This window comes from Verticillium dahliae, genomic scaffold (genome assembly GCF_000150675.1).
Source record: "Verticillium dahliae VdLs.17 supercont1.18 genomic scaffold, whole genome shotgun sequence".
Taxonomy (NCBI): domain Eukaryota; kingdom Fungi; phylum Ascomycota; class Sordariomycetes; order Glomerellales; family Plectosphaerellaceae; genus Verticillium; species Verticillium dahliae.
In genome coordinates this window covers 84,994-103,351 of record NW_009276923.1, presented here as the reverse complement: position 1 = coordinate 103,351, position 18,358 = coordinate 84,994, and the positions used below count along the sequence as shown (strand labels likewise).

The 18,358-nt window shown below is 58.4% G+C and overlaps 10 protein-coding genes across 10 annotated transcripts in view; 4 read left to right on the top strand and 6 right to left on the bottom strand.

Annotated features, from left to right (window-relative positions):
* Window positions 1–464: 464 nt before the first annotated feature.
* Window positions 465–1,404, bottom strand: VDAG_07804 (sym1; the record flags this gene model as incomplete). The annotated part of the gene is made up of 3 exons (XM_009652570.1): window positions 465–1,123; window positions 1,190–1,280; window positions 1,336–1,404. The coding sequence occupies 3 exons, from the start codon at window positions 1,402–1,404 to the stop codon at window positions 465–467; spliced, it is 819 nt and encodes a 272-aa protein (XP_009650865.1).
* Window positions 1,405–2,217: 813 nt separating this feature from the next.
* Window positions 2,218–4,341, bottom strand: VDAG_07803 (cell cycle control protein cwf19; the record flags this gene model as incomplete). The annotated part of the gene is made up of 1 exon (XM_009652569.1): window positions 2,218–4,341. One exon carries the CDS (start codon window positions 4,339–4,341, stop codon window positions 2,218–2,220), a length of 2,124 nt encoding a protein of 707 aa, XP_009650864.1.
* A 260-nt stretch (window positions 4,342–4,601) lies between these two features.
* On the top strand, window positions 4,602–5,856 carry VDAG_07802 (XPA-binding protein; the record flags this gene model as incomplete). The annotated part of the gene is made up of 3 exons (XM_009652568.1): window positions 4,602–4,671; window positions 4,728–5,039; window positions 5,087–5,856. The coding sequence occupies 3 exons, from the start codon at window positions 4,602–4,604 to the stop codon at window positions 5,854–5,856; spliced, it is 1,152 nt and encodes a 383-aa protein (XP_009650863.1).
* A 43-nt stretch (window positions 5,857–5,899) lies between these two features.
* VDAG_07801 (metallothionein-I transcription activator) lies at window positions 5,900–6,464 on the bottom strand. The gene is made up of 2 exons (XM_009652567.1): window positions 6,183–6,464; window positions 5,900–6,129 (listed from the first exon to the last, which is right to left on the bottom strand). The coding sequence occupies exons 1-2, from the start codon at window positions 6,401–6,403 to the stop codon at window positions 6,105–6,107; spliced, it is 246 nt and encodes an 81-aa protein (XP_009650862.1). The 5' UTR covers window positions 6,404–6,464; the 3' UTR covers window positions 5,900–6,104.
* Window positions 6,465–6,795: 331 nt separating this feature from the next.
* On the top strand, window positions 6,796–7,377 carry VDAG_07800 (HIT domain-containing protein; the record flags this gene model as incomplete). The annotated part of the gene is made up of 1 exon (XM_009652566.1): window positions 6,796–7,377. One exon carries the CDS (start codon window positions 6,796–6,798, stop codon window positions 7,375–7,377), a length of 582 nt encoding a protein of 193 aa, XP_009650861.1.
* An 87-nt stretch (window positions 7,378–7,464) lies between these two features.
* On the bottom strand, window positions 7,465–8,361 carry VDAG_07799 (GCY protein; the record flags this gene model as incomplete). The annotated part of the gene is made up of 1 exon (XM_009652565.1): window positions 7,465–8,361. One exon carries the CDS (start codon window positions 8,359–8,361, stop codon window positions 7,465–7,467), a length of 897 nt encoding a protein of 298 aa, XP_009650860.1.
* A 1,052-nt stretch (window positions 8,362–9,413) lies between these two features.
* On the top strand, window positions 9,414–10,296 carry VDAG_07798 (ubiquitin-conjugating enzyme). The gene is made up of 2 exons (XM_009652564.1): window positions 9,414–9,566; window positions 9,620–10,296. The coding sequence occupies exons 1-2, from the start codon at window positions 9,543–9,545 to the stop codon at window positions 10,085–10,087; spliced, it is 492 nt and encodes a 163-aa protein (XP_009650859.1). The 5' UTR covers window positions 9,414–9,542; the 3' UTR covers window positions 10,088–10,296.
* A 62-nt stretch (window positions 10,297–10,358) lies between these two features.
* On the bottom strand, window positions 10,359–11,372 carry VDAG_07797 (sterol desaturase family; the record flags this gene model as incomplete). The annotated part of the gene is made up of 1 exon (XM_009652563.1): window positions 10,359–11,372. The coding sequence occupies one exon, from the start codon at window positions 11,370–11,372 to the stop codon at window positions 10,359–10,361; it is 1,014 nt and encodes a 337-aa protein (XP_009650858.1).
* A 1,750-nt stretch (window positions 11,373–13,122) lies between these two features.
* On the top strand, window positions 13,123–16,112 carry VDAG_07796 (hydrolase; the record flags this gene model as incomplete). Its single annotated transcript, XM_009652562.1, has 2 exons — window positions 13,123–14,920; window positions 14,970–16,112. The coding sequence occupies 2 exons, from the start codon at window positions 13,123–13,125 to the stop codon at window positions 15,947–15,949; spliced, it is 2,778 nt and encodes a 925-aa protein (XP_009650857.1). The 3' UTR covers window positions 15,950–16,112.
* Window positions 16,113–17,307: 1,195 nt separating this feature from the next.
* VDAG_07795 (uncharacterized protein) overlaps window positions 17,308–18,358 on the bottom strand; it is a gene marked incomplete at both ends in the record, with an annotated part of 1,802 nt that continues 751 nt past the window's right edge. Inside the window, 3 exons of the mRNA XM_009652561.1 lie at window positions 17,308–17,517; window positions 17,589–17,709; window positions 17,909–17,996. Coding sequence (XP_009650856.1) covers window positions 17,308–17,517; window positions 17,589–17,709; window positions 17,909–17,996 — 419 coding nt within the window. The remainder of the gene's footprint in view (window positions 17,518–17,588; window positions 17,710–17,908; window positions 17,997–18,358) is intronic.

Below are 18,358 nucleotides of genomic sequence, written 5' to 3'. Positions count from 1 at the left end.
GCGGGGTCGCTTCTGGCGGGCAGGGGGGCTAGAAGCTGTTGGGCAGGGCGACAGTCCCGGTGCTCGTGCTGGTGGTGCTGGCGCTCCCTTTGGCTCTGGCGCGGCGCGGGCGCTGAACCTGAAGTGAGGGGCAGCGGTGCCTGCTTGCATCCATCGACTGGGCCAGAGACCTTCAAAGATTGCCGTCGCCGCCCGAGCACCAGCCGGCCTCCCGTCTTCTGCCGGTCGATATGCAGATGCGAAACGGAAGCGCAAGGTCTATTTCGAGGTAGTCGTTTCACGTGCACTCATTCATCACAAAGACGAGCACTTGAACAACTTGCCATTGTAAATGCATCTAGAAACCACCAAAAAAATCGAAAAAAAATCCAAGCGCCCAACACCCAGCGCCTGTGATGCATCCTGGGCATCAGCCAAACATGCACCCACCAGACAAATGAAAATCAGTTGATCAGGTAGTCAGCCTAGGACAGGCGAATGTCAGAAGCGTGCTGGTTAGGCCTGTTGTCCACCTCCTCGGCCGAGTTGCTCAAGGACAGATAGGCCGTCCATGCGATTCCAATGGTGGACACAAACGGCAGCTGGAACTGCACGGGCATCAGGCGAAAGTTGATGACCTGCACCGCTGGCCACACCAGATAGTTGGCCTTGAGCGTCGGCACGTACATGTCGCGCAGCTTGTTGTACACGGCACGGCGGCCTCCTCCCTCGGCAACCGTCATGGCGGTGAAGAAGACGCCGAGACCAAAGGGCGCAAAGATGAGCTGGTCAAACGCGACACGCTTCATGGCAGGACCGAACGCCGACGTCTTGGACATGGGGAACGTCGAGGACAGAAACTTGAACCACTTGAACTGGAGCGGCGCCATGCAGAAACCATAGGCCATGAAGCGGGTGAGGCGCTCAAAGTCGAACGGCGGCGGCAGGGCCTTCGAATCGGGGATCAGGTCGCGGTCGATGAGGGGGTTCTTGCGATCGAGCTCGTGAATCTCAATCGCCACATCATCGTCCTTGCCGACGCCACCCGGCTGACGAAGCGCCGTCTGGCGGAGCACCGTGATGGTCTGGGCAGTCGTGTCGGCGATGCCACCGAGGATGGCATTGGTGACCATCATGGTCATGACTGGAGGTGGGTCAGATTAGCAAGGCCACAAAGAAGGTGTGTGTGTCAGGGAGCACTGGGACGTACGGGGTCGCTCATCGTAGTAGGCGTTGAAGCGCGCCGTCAATCTCGCGACGAGGGCCATTTCGATGAAGAAGATGATGGCGTGCACCAGCGGCTGCATCGTCAGTCAGCAGGCCGGATCACCAGTGGCAAACAGAGGCCCAACATACCAGGCGACCGTAGATGTATTTCGAGTTGACGGTGCGGATGATACGGCGACGGCTAAGGTCCCAGGACATGGTGTTGGGGGTTAATTGGAAAATGGTTAGGTCTTTTGTCAAGGGTCCCTTCCTTGATCGTGTAGAGATAAGGTGGGCAGCAGCCAGAAGGGCAGGTGGAATGAAATGTCCGCTACGTCTCCCTGACGAACCCCAAGGGTACTGGGCGCACAGAGACACACGGTTCAATGACGACAGAGGCGAGGCTGGAAACGGGGGTCAAGCGCGATCGCCGATGGCCGACAGTCTTGGAAGAGCGGTTGATGTGATGGGTTGAACGGGATGGCGGTTTGTGATGGAAGTCGTCGTCGTCGTCGTTGTGATGAGCGGTTAGAGGACTCGAATCGTCCGTCTCTGTGAAAAAGATGTCGGGAGGCAAGACGATGAAAAGGATCGGCTGGCACGAGCAGTTTCAAGTGGCGCAGGATGTCCTTGGTCGCCGCTCACGGCATCGATCCCCTGTTGATGCTGAGAACAGCGCCTCACTCGGGTGTGCCGGCCCCCGTTCAGGCTCCTTGGGGTCTGCCCAGTTGGGCCCTGTTTGGCCTAGGGATCTCCAAGCCAAGGATCTGCCCCCACCACCAATCCTGCCTCGGAGGCTGTCACGTACACAGTCTCTGTGTGGGGAAGCACTGCACAGCGTCGGTGACAGGGGCTCCTTAGCGCTCGTTCCGGGCGATCCGGCCGCCCTGCCAGCCGGGACGTAGCGAAGTGCACAGTGTCTGGACTGTATTAAGTAGAAGATTCATGTGGAGTGCCCATTCCACGCGCTTCGGTCAGTCTGAGTGTAGCCCTTGAGCTTTTTATATCTTCAAACGCTAGGTACGTCGCTACCTACCCTTCTGCGAGCAGCCTCGTCCAGTCAAACTTTCTCCATCCTCTCTGAAAACCCTCGACTCGAGTGTCGTCTCTCCTCCACCGGCCCTGCTTCTTGATGACGTCTGGCCCGACGTCCATGATCCCACCGACAATCTCTCGCGCAAACAAATCACCCCGCGGCCACTTGTCCGAGTTTTCGATTATGTGACCCAAGCCCCCGTCCAGCGTGAACCAGACATGGAAGTAGGGCATCTCCTTGGCAATCGACCGCCGGAACGCCATGCGGCCCATACCCCCAGCCGCCTTGGCGCCCGTGTCAATGACCTTGCGATGTTGCGCCCACTCCTCGTCTGCGGACAGAAATGCTTCTTTGAAGTACGCTGGCACCATGGCGCCCTCCTCGTACGGGATGGGCACTGCAATCATGGCCGCATGGAGGTGGCGGTGCGGTGCCGCTGCGTTCTCGTAGAAAATGACCTCTTGTCCCTTGTCGTGGTACATCCGCGTCAGAGACTTCATAAAGTTGCGCAGCTCCTCCCACTCGTCGTCGTCGCACTCCAAGAGGTTTTTGCGGTGCGTCAGGGGCGCAATGACAGCACCGCCGGGGCTGACCTCGGGCTCTGTCGCCAGAGTCAAGTAGACGCGTGTGCCCAGCGAGAGCACGGGCGCCAGCGGCTGCTGGTTCTTGTCTTCGTGATAGCAGAGCGGACAGTTGTCGAGGATGCGGCTCAGTTTCTGGTATTCGTTGACGGCAACGTTTTTGAGGTTAATTTCCGACTTGTGCACCCGTTTCGCGAGCTTGTCGGCATTTTCGTCCAAGTACTCGAGGTCGTCGTCAAACTTGCCATCCTTGGCGATCCGCTCAGCCAGTCGAGCGCCTTCGCCGCCGGCTTGCCCACGCGTCCGCCGCTCCTCGCGCACCATGTCCTCGATGGTCATGTCATCATTGGCTTCCACATTGCCCCTCTCCCGCCCGCGCTTCGTCTCCACGGCCTTGACCTCGCCTCGGCTGCCGGCAAGCATCCTGTTGTCCTGGGCACCGAGCGTGACGGATTGAGGGCCCTTGGTCGCAAAGCTAGCCGCGGCTGCGTTGTATTCTGATTCGAGCTGGGCGGCATTGGGGGCCCTCATCAGTTTGGCCTTGACCATTTGCGCACGTAGCCTGTTGAGGGTGGTTTGGTCCATTGGCGTGTGCTGCATGGGCTCATCGGGGATGACGACGCCCTGCTCCGGTTCCTCAGGCGCGTCATTGGTGGCTTTTCGTGTGATGCTCAGCTTAGCCATGCGCTCTCCATAGAGCTCGCCCGTCGGCTGCTCCTTGCCGACGTAGCCCTCGCCGTAAATCTGTCTCCGATCTAGCTCGCTCTTCTCTTCCCGCGCATCGTCAAATTCTCGAAGGTCGCCGAATCGTTCAAGAGCCACGTCCTCTGGTGTACGCCCACTCTGTTCAGCCGCGGTGTAGACAGCCTTGAGCTTCATCAGTCTCCACTGGGAGCCCGAGTCTCCAAACCTGTAGTTGAAAGTTCTTTCGGCTGGGGTATCCGGTAGGCTGGCCTCGGGAACATCAATCTCCTTGTTGATCTCGCGTTCATGGACGACTCGGGGAGGTTCGTCCTTTGGTGGGGGCTTCTGGTCTTTTTCGCGTCGGTGTACGTAGTCAACGTCCAGTGCAGACGGCGCTGTCATCCAAGCATCTCGGACAATAGCGGCGCTCGGTTTCTCGTCAATCTCCGGCGTCTTCTCTTCGTCCGGGAGAGGAAGGTCCTCCTTGGGGTCGGAAGTCTTGTGGTGGTCGTCGCGTCGCCGTTTGTGCCTCGACTCTGACGCGTCGTCGTCCCTTTCGCGGCGAGATCGCTTGTGCCTGTGGCCGTTGTCATCGTCGTCTTCGTGGTGTCGCGATCTATGGCGCCGGTGCCTGCGCTCGTCGTCTTCTCCGTCGTGGCGTCGTGATCCATGGGATCGGTGTCGGTCGCGATCCTTGTCTCGATGCCTTTCCGATGGCTCGTCGCGTTCGTCTCGATGACTGTGGCTGTGTCGATGCTTCTTGCGCTGTCTCCTCTCTTCCTTTTCCCGCTCAATCCGCTCTCTTTCGCCCTTTTCCGCTGCGAGCGCCTTTTCGAAATCGTCGAGTCCGTCCATTTTGGCCGTGTTGCGAAACGGACCAGACTTTGCGAGCGACCCATCCATCAGACGTCACTTTTCCATACCTATGTACCTAGCTGTAGTGCACGTCCCACATCCGGAAATCGAGACCAGTGCAGGGATCCTGACAGGCCTTGCGCTGCCCCACGCTCTTGCCGCGGGGCATCTTTCTCTCACCTCCAAACTCGCCGTCGAGGTCTGCACCTTTTTCTTTCCGCGACAGTCTCCATCTTTCCCGGCGTGACCGACCCCTCGACATGGCTTCTTCAGCTCCGCCCTCCAGCACTGCCAAGCAGCCGCCCGCCATTGTCTGCGTTGGCATGGCCGGTATGCACCTCCCGTCTGAACACCCCGGTATTCCGCTAATGTGATGTGCTTCGCAGGCTCCGGCAAGACAACCTTTATGCGCCGTATCAACTCGTATCTCCACGGCAAAAAAGAGCCTCCCTATGTCATCAACCTTGATCCTGCTGTGATAAACGTCCCATTTGAAAGCAACATTGACATTCGCGACTCGGTCAACTATGAGGAGGTTATGAAGCAGTACAACCTGGGCCCCAACGGCGGCATCTTGACGTCGCTGAACCTGTTCGCGACCAAGGTTGACCAGATTGTCAACCTCCTTGAGAGAAGGACGACACCCGACTCAGCGAACCCAGACAAGGAGCCCATCAAGAACATTCTTGTGGACACACGTATGTTTCGCGACGACTCATCCACGTTATGTGACTGACATTCGCAGCCGGCCAAATCGAGGTCTTCGTCTGGTCTGCCAGCGGCACGATCCTCCTCGAATCACTCGCCTCTTCCTTCCCGACCATCATCGCATACGTTATCGACACGCCACGCACCGCTTCGACCAGCACCTTTATGAGCAACATGCTATACGCCTGCAGTATCCTGTATAAGACAAAACTACCCATGATTCTCGTCTTCAACAAAACCGACGTCAAGGACGCCTCCTTTGCGAAGGAGTGGATGACAGACTTTGAAGCATTCCAAGCGGCCCTGCAGGAAGATGAGGCGGGCGAGGAGGGTGTTGGCGGTGGCGGCTCCGGCTACATGGGCAGCCTGCTCAACTCGATGAGTCTTGTGCTCGAAGAGTTTTACTCACACCTGAGCTTCGTGCCCGTGAGCTCCAAGCTCGGCACCGGCATGGAGGAGTTCTTCCAGGCTGTCGAGGAGAAGACGGAAGAGTTCAACAGAGACTACCTGCCGGAGCTGCAGAGGAGACGGGCTGAGAGGGAAGACCAGAAACGCCAGACGCGCGAGGCCGAGGTCGACAAGATGATGAAGGGACTTTCCGTAGACAAAAAGGACAAGGCCAAGGAAGCGGACGCCCTCGATGACGGGCCCGACGTTGTCAGCGACATTGACGACGATGACATGCCGGACGAGGAGGGTGACAGGGAGGGCCTGCAGGCGCGGTACGAAGCTTCGATGCTCGCCGAAGGCGATTCGGTCATGTCAGACGCCAGCTTTGCCAAATACCTGCACCAGCAGAGGAAATAAATTGACGACGCAAAACTTTGGGGGCTTAGCTGGACTGGCGTTTAGGAATAACTGCATTGCGATCAAAAGAAGATACCTGGAATGTTCATCTCCCAAGCATGTACCAACACCAAACTCCGTGACCTGTGACCTCCGTGGCCGCCCCCTGGGATTCACCGCAGCTTGGATGTCCCGCATTGGCAGACCTCGCCACACCACCTCGTAGCCTCATGCATAGTTCGTCCATCCCGTCATTGTCCATGCAGCAATCACCTCGCCTCGAACTGAACCATGCTATACACTGTTAGCTTGCGCCTACCCGCGCGAGAGCAAGTCAGCTTTCGTACCGCTTGGTGCGCTCCTTGTACAGGATGCGACAGCCGCATTCCTTGCATCGAATGGCGTCGCCGCGGCGCATCTGGAACTTGAGGCCGCAGTCACCGCAGAGGTACTGCATCTGGGGGCCGACCTCGTTGCTGCTGCCACCGCCATAGGCGTCAAAGGACTTGCCGGTTGCCGCGGGGTTGGAACCCTGGCCGGTGGGAACTTGGTAGGCTTCGCGGGACATGGTGCAGGTTTTCGTGGGTTGTGTCGGAGCGGATGGTTGGGTTGTCGATCAAAAGGTCGTGATGGGAAGTTTTCTTTCTTCGATGCAAGGCTGTAGCGTGGGGCAGTCCTGTGGATGACAATTCGCCGGGCGGTGAGGTCGGATGGCGGCAGAATTTATGTCGAGTCGAAGGCGGTCAGCCGCCGGCTGCCCAGGCCCACTTCCCGAGGTTCAATCGCCGAGATCTCGTGCAGTTACAGCTCCCATTTCACATGGACCACATGGACTTGATCCTACGTTCATGTAGTTAGACACGGAATTCGATCTCTGGCCATCAACCGACCGTGACACGACTTGCGGATAATGAACAAGCTGATCGGATATCTCGACGACCCTCCCACCGACCACCCATCATGACGCCTGTATTCGACACCGGCGTCGAGACAACGGACGCGAACTGCCCGTTTTGCGCCATTGCCGACACATTTTCGCCCTATGACCCCCTCGAGCCGCCGTCAGATCACGAGATGGACCCGACGCGGACATCTCCCGCCTCATTTGTCGTCCTCTCTACCGACACACTCGTTGCCTTCCTCGACATTATGCCCTTATCGAGGGGTCACCTTTTGCTGTGCCCTCGCGCGCATAGACCCAAGCTGACCGACGCCTCTGAGATTGAAGCTGCCGAGCTCGGAAGATTCCTACGAACACTATCCCGCGCGCTGGCGAGAGTCACCGGCGTCGAGGACTGGAACGTTGTGCAGAACAACGGCGCCGCCGCCGCCCAGGTCGTCATGCACATGCACTACCACTTAATTCCGCGGCCCGAGATTCGCGCGAGCGGCCGTTTCAGCGAGAGCTTCACAATGTTTGGCAGGGGAAAGAGGGAGGAGCTGGATGATGACGAGGCCGAGGTCCTCGCGAGAGACCTGCGTGAGGCGGTGGCTGAGGTGCTCAAGGAAGAGGCAGATGACAGACGGAAATCGAAGCTTTAAGCCTCTACAGCATCAAGGTGGTGACCATTTCTTCATTTGTATTCATTCTACATGTATTTTTTTATTCCTCGTTCCCCCGCCCCTGGTCTACTCGTCATCGCCGAAGAATACCTTGATGGGCAGCCACGCGTCGCCGCACACCTTGAAGCGGTCGGGAATGCTCGAAAGCTGCTTAATCTCGTCGTCGGTCAGCTCCCAGCCGTCGAGCTCATAGTTGGCGGCGATGCGCTCCTTGGAGACGGACTTGGGAATGACGCTGGTACCGCGGCTCAGACCCCACAGGAGGAGAACCTGCTGAGGCGTCTTGCCCTTGGCCTTGGCAATGTTCAGCAGCGTCTCGTTCTTGTACAGGGGCGAGTCGGTGCTGCCGAGGCACGAGTACGCCGTCGAGTGGATGCCCTTGGATGCGTTGTACTCGAGGAGCTTGGGCGATGGGTTGCAAGGGTGGAGCTCAATCTGGTTGACTGCAGGGACAATCTTGCAGGAGGGGTCGTTGAGCAGGCGCTCGAGGTTCTTGATGCCAAAGTTGGACACGCCAATGTTGCGAACCTTGCCGGTGCCGACAAGCTTCTGCATCTCGCGCCACGTGTCGACAAAGTCCCAGTCAGGGTGGTGCTTCTTGAGGTCTTCGGGATCGGTCGAGGAAGGCCAGTGCATCAGGTAGAGGTCGACGTAGTCGGTCTGAAGGCTCTCGAGCGAAGAAGCGATGCCTTCCTGGACGCGCTTGTGCCATGGGTTGTCGAGCTTGGTCGTCAGCCAAATTTCGGAGCGGGGCACGCCCGACGCCTTAATGCCGTCGCCGACCTCCCGCTCGTTGCCGTACGCGAGCGCCGTGTCAATGTGGCGGTAGCCCTGGCGGAGCGCGGCCTCCACGGCGTGCTTGACCTCGTTGGGCTTGGACTGCCAGGTGCCAAGGCCGACAGCGGGTAGCTTGTCCCCCGTGTTGAGGGTAAAGGTACGGCTGGTCTGCGTAGTGCCCGACATTTTGATGTACGTTAAAGTGTAGGTAAGAAGCCTTCAAACTCTGAAGCGAATAAGACAGGTCAAGCAAGGGTATCGTGTAAAAAGAATAAAGAGCACACATCCTACCAAGGTCTAGCGGAGGGGGCCTCTCGGCCTTAAGTAGGCTGCCACGACAGCTTCTCGCCGACCTGCCCCTCTGCGATAGCCCGTGTTCTCCATGTCTTCCCCCTCCTGATCCTCTCCAAAAGCCAGCCAACGCGACCCTTTGCCCCTCCATCGCGTCGGAGCGTCTTGTGTAATGCTGGAGCTTTTGCCCCACCTCCTTGCTGTATCTTGGGGCGGTAATGACGCAGGTCCTCCACATATCGGAGCCAACGTCACGTCTATAGCCCAGCAAATGAGATGGCTCCTGAGGGTGGGTTTGCAGGATCAGAACTCGGCAAAAGCAGAGTGAAATCGCCCGACTGCGTTGCTTGGTGGGGGGCGGCTTGGTCCGGCGCCAGCCGGCAAGGTCTTTTTGGAGATGAATGCCAGAAGCGCACGTATCAGGTTGCAAGGCTACGCATATCTGGCGAGAGATGTCCCGACAAGGCGGATGGGATGTCTGGCGGCGATGAAAGCTTTCTGCAGAAGCGCGACTCGAACGTTCCACGTTTCCACGTGTATGGTAAATCTTGGTCGGATCGACAAATGCAACGACAGATGCAACACCCAAAGGAGAAACCCAAGATGGTCGATCTGGTGCCGAATCCAGACGTGGCTGACAGAGACCAGGGACGCTTCCGTTAGGCTGATCATTAGTCACTGATGGAGCAGCAAGAATAGGAAGTCAGCCGGACTCTGAAATCCTGAACCTGTGAATTTTGATTTCATTGAGAAGAAGCCTGAAATGGTCGGAATATCGTGCCAAGAGATTCTTGTTTCTGAAGGGACGAGGTGTTGGCTGGGTCCACTGGTGGTGTCTGACTGACATAACTACCCCGCCACTGGCGGTCAGTCTTAGCCACCTCAGGCAGGACAGGCAAGAGCTACCCCGCCATCAAGTGCTAAAGCTCCAGCGTCAAGAACGTGACATCTGCAACGACACTTGCATCAACAAACACTCAGACAACCAGCTGTCAACGCACGCATCCTCAATTACGCCTCCGTCATATCGTCTTTATTCTGAATTCCTAGCACGGACGCCAATTCAACGCGCCACAATGTCAAGCAAACGCATCTCCAAGGTCTGTTTGGCCCTTCTGTCCTCTCTCCCTTGACAGCAACTGATTTGTTCTAGGAGCTCGGCGACTGCATGACAAATCCGCCCGATGGCATCTCGGTGGCCCTGAAGGATGAGTCGGACATTCACAACTGGAACGTCACCATGGCTGGCCCCAGCTCGAGCCCCTACGCCGGCGGTCACTTTGCCTTGGCCGTCAGCCTCCCCACCGACTACCCCTTCAAGTCGCCCACTGTCCGCTTCCTCACTCGCATCTACCACCCCAACGTGACCAACGACGCAGATGGCAGCATTTGTCTGGCCACGCTCAAGTCGGAGAACTGGAAGCCCTCGACAAAGATCACTGCCGTGCTCGAGGCTGTTCGTCAGTTGCTCATTGAGCCCCAGCCAGACGACCCTCTCGAAGCGCGCATCGCCGACGAGTACCGCAACAACAGGAAAGAGTACGAGAAGAACGCCAAGACATATGTCACTCGATACGCCAAGGGTCCAGCGAGCTTCGACATCGCTCCTGAGTCAAAGTGAGCCCAATTTGCCGGCTGTGGCGATTGCCAATCGGCCGCGCAGTATTGTGGGTATGGCGTTACGGCCCGCCTTGCAGTAATGAGACATGCGGGCGGCGGGATACACACGGCGTTTGCACCGGTTCGGACACGTAAGTTGATTTTGCTCTCAAGTCATGTATTATTCCAAGCTAGGCCCAAACATGAATACAAAGCGCTTTTCGTATACACACAAATACTCGCCGACCAGGGTACACAGCCGCCATGATAAGGGGAAGCCACTAATCATAGCGTCACTCCTCGTCACTACTCTTTGCCCTTCTCCTACTCCCCTTGCGGAGCCCATCGATACCGGATCGCACAGCCGCGAGGCCGTCGCCCGCAGCCTTCTCGCCACGCTCCTTGACAGCGTGCTTCTCAGCCTCGTCTTTGGCATCCTCGATCACATTCTTGCCCACGCTCGTGCCGTGAGCCCAGTCCAGCAAACCCCACGCGCCGTAGTTGCCGCGACCTCCGCCGGCGTAGTGACCAGCCGTGCGCCGCGTGATGCCGCCCATCATGATTCCCGGGACCGTCGAGTACCCACTCGTCGCCAGCGTCTCCTCGAGCGTGCAGAGGCCGACAAAAAGGAAGTAGGTCAGGAGGTGGGGCCTCAGAGCCAGAGACGGGAGGTAGAGAGGCAGCACTCGGTGGACGAGAAAGGGGAGGGGGTGGTCGGCGAAGAGGAGCAGAGAGAATGGCGGCGCGCTGCGGTGGTGGGCGTGCTTCTTGTGGAGGGCGGCCAAGGAGTTGCGGCCGCGCGAAGGCGCGTGGAGGACCCTGGCGTGCAGATAGTACGTGATGAACTCACGGGCTGCGAGCAAAATGGTGATGTGTTTGACGAGCTGCCACGGGAACGGCAGGGTGGTCGAGGTTGTGAAAATGGGTGTCTGAAAGGCGGTGGTCCAGGCAATGCTGATGCCTGCTTCAAGGCCGACGGCGAGGGCCAGGTTGACAAGGGACAGGCCGAGAGTGCGCGCCAAGAAGACCGGGTCCGTCGGGGGAAGAGCAGAGGTGCCGCCATACTTGAGAGACTCGGCAAGGGTAGGAATGAGCGTGTCGAAGAGGAGGAACACCAGCGAGGGGAGGAGCCAGAAGACGAGGCGCAAACCCAAGGTGCCCACGAGCTCAATTTTGAGGGCGCTGTGCGAGAGAACGAGGGTGGTCCAGGTCATGTAGAAGAAAAGTAGGTTGAGGGAGGTTGACCATGAAGTTACGGACGGTGCGAGAAAGTACGAAATGATGGGTAGGGACATGAGGAGGTCCATGATGGGGCCAAAAGACACGCAAGATGCGTCGTGTTTGGTGTTGTTGATTTTACTTTGCGGTTTGTCAACTCAAGACGGACTCTTTCTCCACGGCGTGGTGATGGAAGGTTCAGACTAAGAACAGCATCGACATGGCAGCCTCGGGCAATACCATGACGTCCCGATTCCCTGATCTTGGCAGCAATGTGAGGGCCAGAGAAGGATGACGTCGGTGGTGCTCAAGGCTCGGTGAGGCTCGGTGTGGTGCCCAATGGAAACCAGGGTCTGACCACCACCGTGGCGACCCGACAAGCACATGTCTCTCGGTTCCCATATCATGTAGTACAAGATCAAACTGCATGGTTGTTACAAGGTGGCATGAATCCAGACGACAGCCGTGATTGAAGGGCCGCTGGCGACTCATGACGGGTTCCACGGGTCTTCTCCAGCTCTCCAGCCGCGCACCACCGTGCCCGGGTTCATCTCAACTCCTGAACCCATTCCTCAGGCTCGCACCCGGCAGTGGACTAGGTCTGGGGGAGTCCCCATCTTTAATGTTTTCCCGTCACGTTGATCGTGTCCGAGCACCAGGAACAAGTGGACGCACAAAAATGGAGCGTAGCGTCCAGCGTCCAGGGGTAATCTCCAGATCCCTGCGTCTAGTCAATGAGACAGGGCTAATGGCGGGCCCGAGCTATGCCTTGTTAAGAGGTCTAAGCGGGATTGAGTCGCTTGAAGAAGACTTGCGCACGCTGGGCATCGTGGGAGAGACATCGTGAAGACAGGCTCGTTGCCGGCTGTAGGTGACGTCCTGAACACCGACGGTGACGAGGAAAGTGACAGGCCATCGGAACATGCCCCAGCCCCATATAGAAAGGTTTCGATTAAGTGAAACCAGACAAGAGTGCGTCTCTCCGCCAGAAGTAGCATAGATGGTGCTGCAGCCAACGAGAAGGCCGCCATGCTGGCCTCCCGAATGGTAGGGTTGCAATTAATTACAGCATCCGCAAATAGGGGCCCTGGTGGCCCGACCAGGCTGCACAATTGCATGCGCCTTGGGGGGGGCTCCTGCACCTTCTGATGAGAGGCAGGTGCTTCTCTGCCTGCGCCTGCCAATCGACGAGGTCCCGTTCCTGAGATTGTCCCTCTCGACGACGGGCCCTTGTTCCCATCCCGAACAAAGCTTCTTCAACAATCCATCCATCCGTGTCTGCCATCCATCTGTCTCTCTCCTCTGCTTTTTTTTCTTCTTCTTTTTCGGTTCGTCCGCTGCGGCTGTGTGTGGCTCGAGCTCTCCTTCTTTCATCGCCCGCGCGACTCTTTGATCACGGCGTTTACTGCCCTCACCACCAGATCCAGCATTTTCGCCTCCCCCTAAAAACACAACCCATCTTGGTGGCCACCAAACTCTCCCCCCTCCACCCCCTCGGAGTCTGCGCGCGCGCCCGGTCCTCGTCTGAACGTGCGACGCCAATTCTCTGCGGCTAGCACGAACGAAAGCGGCCATCAGAACTGCTCCGCTGCTGCACTCCATCTGCACTCTGCAGGATCCCTACGCCCCCCCCCCCTCCTGCGTGTTGTCTGGTCCTGCTGCCGTCTGAGGAACAACCCGCTGCATGAACAGAGACACTCACCGTCGGGCTCGTCCACCGAGACCAGCCTAATAAGACAAGCGGATCAACTGTGTCGCTTCAGATCGGCTTCTGCCCTCCGGCTGTTGCCGCTGTCGCTGTCGCCGTCGCTGCCGCTGCCAACGCTTGCTTCTGCTGCCATGTCTGACCTAAGGGACGCCGCTCCGCCCCCTATCCCTCAGCGTACCCGCCATCTCCACGTCCATCGCCATCGCGACCACGGCACCACCACCCCTCCGCCCCCGGGCAACACCACCAGCAGCAACGACAATAACAATCACACCGCCGCCTCCGACACGTATGTACGCCGCCGCTCGCTGCAGGGTCCTGCTCAGCCTGCCTCGCCTGAAGTCATCTCCTCTCTCATCACGAGCCTCTCCGTCATTTCTAAACCCGCCGACCGACACTTTGAGTCTCCGACGCTGACCAGCCTCTCCCTCCCTTCCTCGCCCCGGCAGGGCAGTCTCGTCAGCAACGGCAGCTTCGGCGTCGATTACGGCGCCTTCTCGCAGCCCTCCCTAGGTGATCTCCGAGAGGAGACGGTATCCCTCGACGAGCTCGCCGCCAGCTCGCCCGTCATCCGAACCGCCAAACCACCCTCTGGCTTCTCCCCACTCACCGCTCCAAAGTCCCCCTCACGCGACTCTAGCGGCGGTTTCAAGTCCATCCTGCGAAACAGCTCACGCCCCTCCTCCCGGAGTTCCCTCGGTTCCCGCGATGACACCCAGAGCATAGGCAACCTCTCTGTCGAACGTGGTGTTGCCCCTGCCTCCGACTCGACCCGGAGCCGCTCCCGATCGCGTGACAGCTGGGGACGGAAACAGGGTAGGAGCCACAAAGGTCTCATGTACATGAGCTCCAAAGAGCGACTGCGAGAAAAAGAATACGAGAGAAAGCGCCTCAGCGGTGCTGCTCCTGCTAGCCGCGCCTCCTTTGATGATACCCCCTTGAGTACCGTCCTATCGCCTCGACCCGATCCCTTTCTCGCCGAGACACCCATCAGCGAGGAGCCACCGATACATCACGACCCGCCCACGAGGGAGCCTCCGCCACGGCCTGACCACGCACCCACGATGGACCCCCTACCGAGCCCGCGACCCATCCCGACGCGGGACTCATCGCTACGCAAGACAGGACCCAACGCCAAGAGATCTTCCGTCCGGAACTCCCGCTCGAAGCGAGACGGAGAGAGCAGCACCATACCTGAGGACGACGAAGCTCGCAACAGCAACAGGTATTTGAAGGACCAGTCTTGGTATAACGAAGATGGAGAGTCGAGCAAGAAATCGGCCGACCTCGGCCGTAGCTCGCAGCGGTCGTCCGCTAACATGACCGCCACGGGGAACAGCCGTGTGGATGAGATTCGCGTCACGAGTCCGCAGCCTCAGGACGACCTCGAGGACGGCGCTCCGTTCCCTGCCGTCGCCCAAGGGCGGCGCCGTGACGATCACAGCACAGACCGCAGCAGGAGGAAGTCTGGCCGGCAGACGCCCGACGCCAACGAGGCTGTCCGATTGAAGCGCAGCAGCTCCAGACTCAAGCGTCTATCGGCTCCCTTGAGTCCGCGATCAGAGGGCGGGAGCGGACGCAGCGACATTGCCTCGCCCGAGCCCGTAAATGCCATGCCTTCGGGGTACGAGCGCCCTCGTAGTGCTGACTCTGTCGACGATGCCGTCGAGTCCTACCTGTGCTCGCCGCGGTTGTCTCAGAAGATCAGGCATCCCCAGACCGGCCGTGTCATATCCTTTTCCGAAGTCGGCGACTCGGAGGGCTCGGCTGTGTTCTGTTGCGTCGGCATGGGCTTAACACGATACATCACGGCCTTTTACGACGAGCTGGCGCTGACACTCAAACTCCGTCTCATCACGCCCGACCGACCCGGCGTCGGTGACAGTGAGGCCTACGCAGACGGCACGGCGACGCCGCTCAGCTGGCCAGGTGCGTCTTATCGTGATTTCTGTTCTACGGCTGCTAACATTGTGTACAGACGATGTCTACGCCATCTGTCAAGCCCTCAAGATCACCAAATTCTCCATCCTTGCCCATTCTGCCGGCGCCATCTATGCGCTGGCGACGGCCCTCCGCATGCCCCAGCACATCCGCGGTCGCATCCACCTCCTCGCGCCCTGGATCCCTCCTTCGCAGATGAACGTATTTGGCACATCGCAGACGCTGCCGCCTACCAACGCCATTCCTACTTCACAACGCATCCTCCGTGCTCTGCCAACGCCGTTTTTGAAAGCCGCCAACAGCTCTTTCATGTCGGCCACGAGCAGCTCCATCACGAGCTCACTACCCAAAAACTCGAACCGCCGAAGCAAACGCAAGTCGACCAACACGACCGGTCGCGATACGCCTGCGGCGCGGCGCGACATCACGCCGAGCATGGACAAGGAAAACCTCGGCCAGACCGGCTATGGCAAGGGCGGCATCGACATGGAATCTTCATTGGGACCCGAGAGCATGGACCGTTTACGCGCACCGCCTTCGGGTCAGTACGGAGCTGGCTCGTCGGCTCCCTTCGATCATGAGAGCGCCATGCTCGCCGCCGCCGCAGATGCCATGGCAGACAAGGAACGCCAGCTCACATACGACACGAGGTTGACGCATGCCATTTGGGATCTCGCAACAACAGGCGCCAATCCGGCCGTGGACCTTCTCGTCTGCCTCGAACGGAGGCACACAATCGGCTTCCGCTACGTGGACATTACGCGACCTGTTGTCATCCACCATGGCAGCCGGGACACGCGCGTCCCTGTCGACAATGTGAAGTGGCTGGGCAAGACTATGCGACGATGTGAGGTACGCGTGCTTGAGGGCGAAGGCCACGGCCTGATGGCGAGTGCCGGCGTCATGGGTTCGGTGCTCATGGAAATTAGCAAGGAGTGGGACGACTGGATGAAGGTGACTGGGAACGGAGGCAAGAAAGAGGAGAGGGGCCGTCGAGGGACACTCGGAAGGTCATAGCTTGATGGATCGGCGTTGCGTTGTGATATCGGCTCCATTTGGGGAGCCCCGAGATGAGAGGGTGTTGGCTGTCACGACTTGTATCATTATATGGCAGCATTGAGGATCACAGCGGGTGATCTACCACTGCGACTACATTGAGTAAAGTAATGTGTTAATCTTGTGCAGAGTCGCAGCGTGGTCCCATGACTCAAATTTGTGTTTGGTACTTGGTCATCGTGGCTGCATGGATTTTGGGTCTTCAACTTTGTCGATCTTGATGTCGGTTTCATGCCAAAGCTTCGTTTCCAGCCGCCAACACGTTGGACGTTCCTTTATTAATATGTGAATTTCATGCGCAAGATCATGGATATTTCATTTGCATATCATCGGCCCGCAAGTGACGCCCTCGCAAGCCGGCGGCTGTCTAGGAAGGATTCTCTCCGTCAGCTTCTGTCCGCTTGAAGCTGGAGCAGAGTCCCCAGGCGCTGTTGCCGACGCCTTGTCGCAGCGTCCACATTTAACCACTCGAATTCAGAAACATCGTCGTCATTGCAAGGCACGTCTTTTGCTCAACACGAATGCCAATGAAAATAGCCCGATCGAACAGAAGAGCATCTTGTCTTGCGACGCAGTTTGTGGTGGCGAGTCTGCTTTAAGACGTACCGTTATTCGTCGTCATCACAAGGTATTCGACAGCTACTGAGTCAATACTGTATACTCTCAGCTGACATTTCGCGAGAACTTCAGTCTAAGGCATACTCGGGAGGTCATCTGGCTCATACTGCTCGCAAAAAACACCTATTGTGCAAGGCTCGGCCAGCAATGTGAGGCGCGGACATCGTCTGCGAGACCTGCATGAACCAGAAGAAGCATCCTCTCAACAGGCGACAAGCTTCCATCGACAGACTTCACTCCGAGTCCAGTCCTGGGTCATGAGGCGGCCATCACAGCGTCCATGATGCTTCCCGTCTCGGCCGTCTGCACTGACCGCAAAGCAGCACTGAGCCGCAGCCGACGCCGGGCACCTGCGGGCTCGGATGGAGGCGCGTGGGTCGCAGAATGGCCCGCAGGTCAGGCGAGATGCTACGATTGGAGAGATGAGCGAAAGGGGCAACGACGCGACTGCAGGACGACGACGGAATCGGCCAGATCCTCGCGGATGCATCGCCACGTCTCGCGCAATTGAAAGGTTCACGGTCTGAAGAGGCGGTGCGTCACGGGATTGTCAGGATGCGAATGGAGCGGAGCGTAGGGATGTAAGTTGGGAGCTAGCTAAACAGAATCACTTGCGCCGGATAACCTTCCGCATGCACCCCAACGCCTCAAGGGGAAACGAAAAGAAGCATGCAGCCTCGCGGGCAAGCAATGCGCGCGCATCACTCCTTGTCGTCGCCATCTGCCGCGACGGCCTTGGCGTCGCCGTTAGCCTCGGGAGCAGCATCGGTCGCTTTGACCGTCTTGTCGGGCACATCGGCAGCGGCCTCCTTGATGCCGTTCAATGCATCGTCGGCATCGGCCTCCTCGTCTTCGGCGTCACCCTCCTCCTCCTCCTCCTCAGCATCCTCATCCTTCTCAACAGCGTCGGTCTTTTGCCGTTTGGCAGGTGGGGCTTGACGTGGTCAGCAGAGAAAGAAAGCACGAGCTAGGGAAGACTTACCATCAGCGCCGTTCTTTGTTTCGGGCTCGTCCTCTTCGCCCTCGGGATCTTCGTCATCCTCCTCCTCCTCCTCTTCCTCCTCCTCGGACCCTTCACCGCCTCCGGCTTCGTCGTCGGTACTCTGGTACCTGGTATGGTTAGCAAGGATCTCAAACATGCGCCGTGATTGGACCTTGAAGGCATGTCTGGCGCATAACAAATAGTTTGTAGGAGCTTCGCAAAGCCTGGCGCAAACATGGGGAATTTGGGGGAAGTTGCGCAGACTAATAACCAAAGCTGGACACAACAGGCTCAGGGGACCGGGCTGGCTGGTGACTTACTCTTCCTCCTCCTCGCCATCATCATCTTCAGGGAGGGAAACAAGCTCCTCCTCCTCCTCCTGCTTTCTCTTACGGGTGGACATTGTGTCTATCGAGTTTGTAGGGTTTCAATTGATGGGAAAGTCTCAGGGTGGGCGAGCAAAAGGTGGGCAGATCGAGGATTAGTAGAAGAGAAGAAAGAAGAGAAGGAAAGCTAGAGGAGGGGAAGGGGAGGTAATGGGGGAGGGAGGGGGATGGCCGGCGGTGGCAGCGAGAGCAGAACAGGCTGTTGCGTTGCTGACGGGACGGGGAGCTCTCTGGAGCAGGAACAGGAGCAGCTCCAGCTGGACCTGGGGGACTGGAACGACCAGAGCTGGGGGAGCTGCCGGACTTGTCGCACCCACCGAAGGCGCGGATGGACGGGAGAGCGGGTGGGCAAAGAGAGCCCAGCCAGGCACCGGTACGGGTACT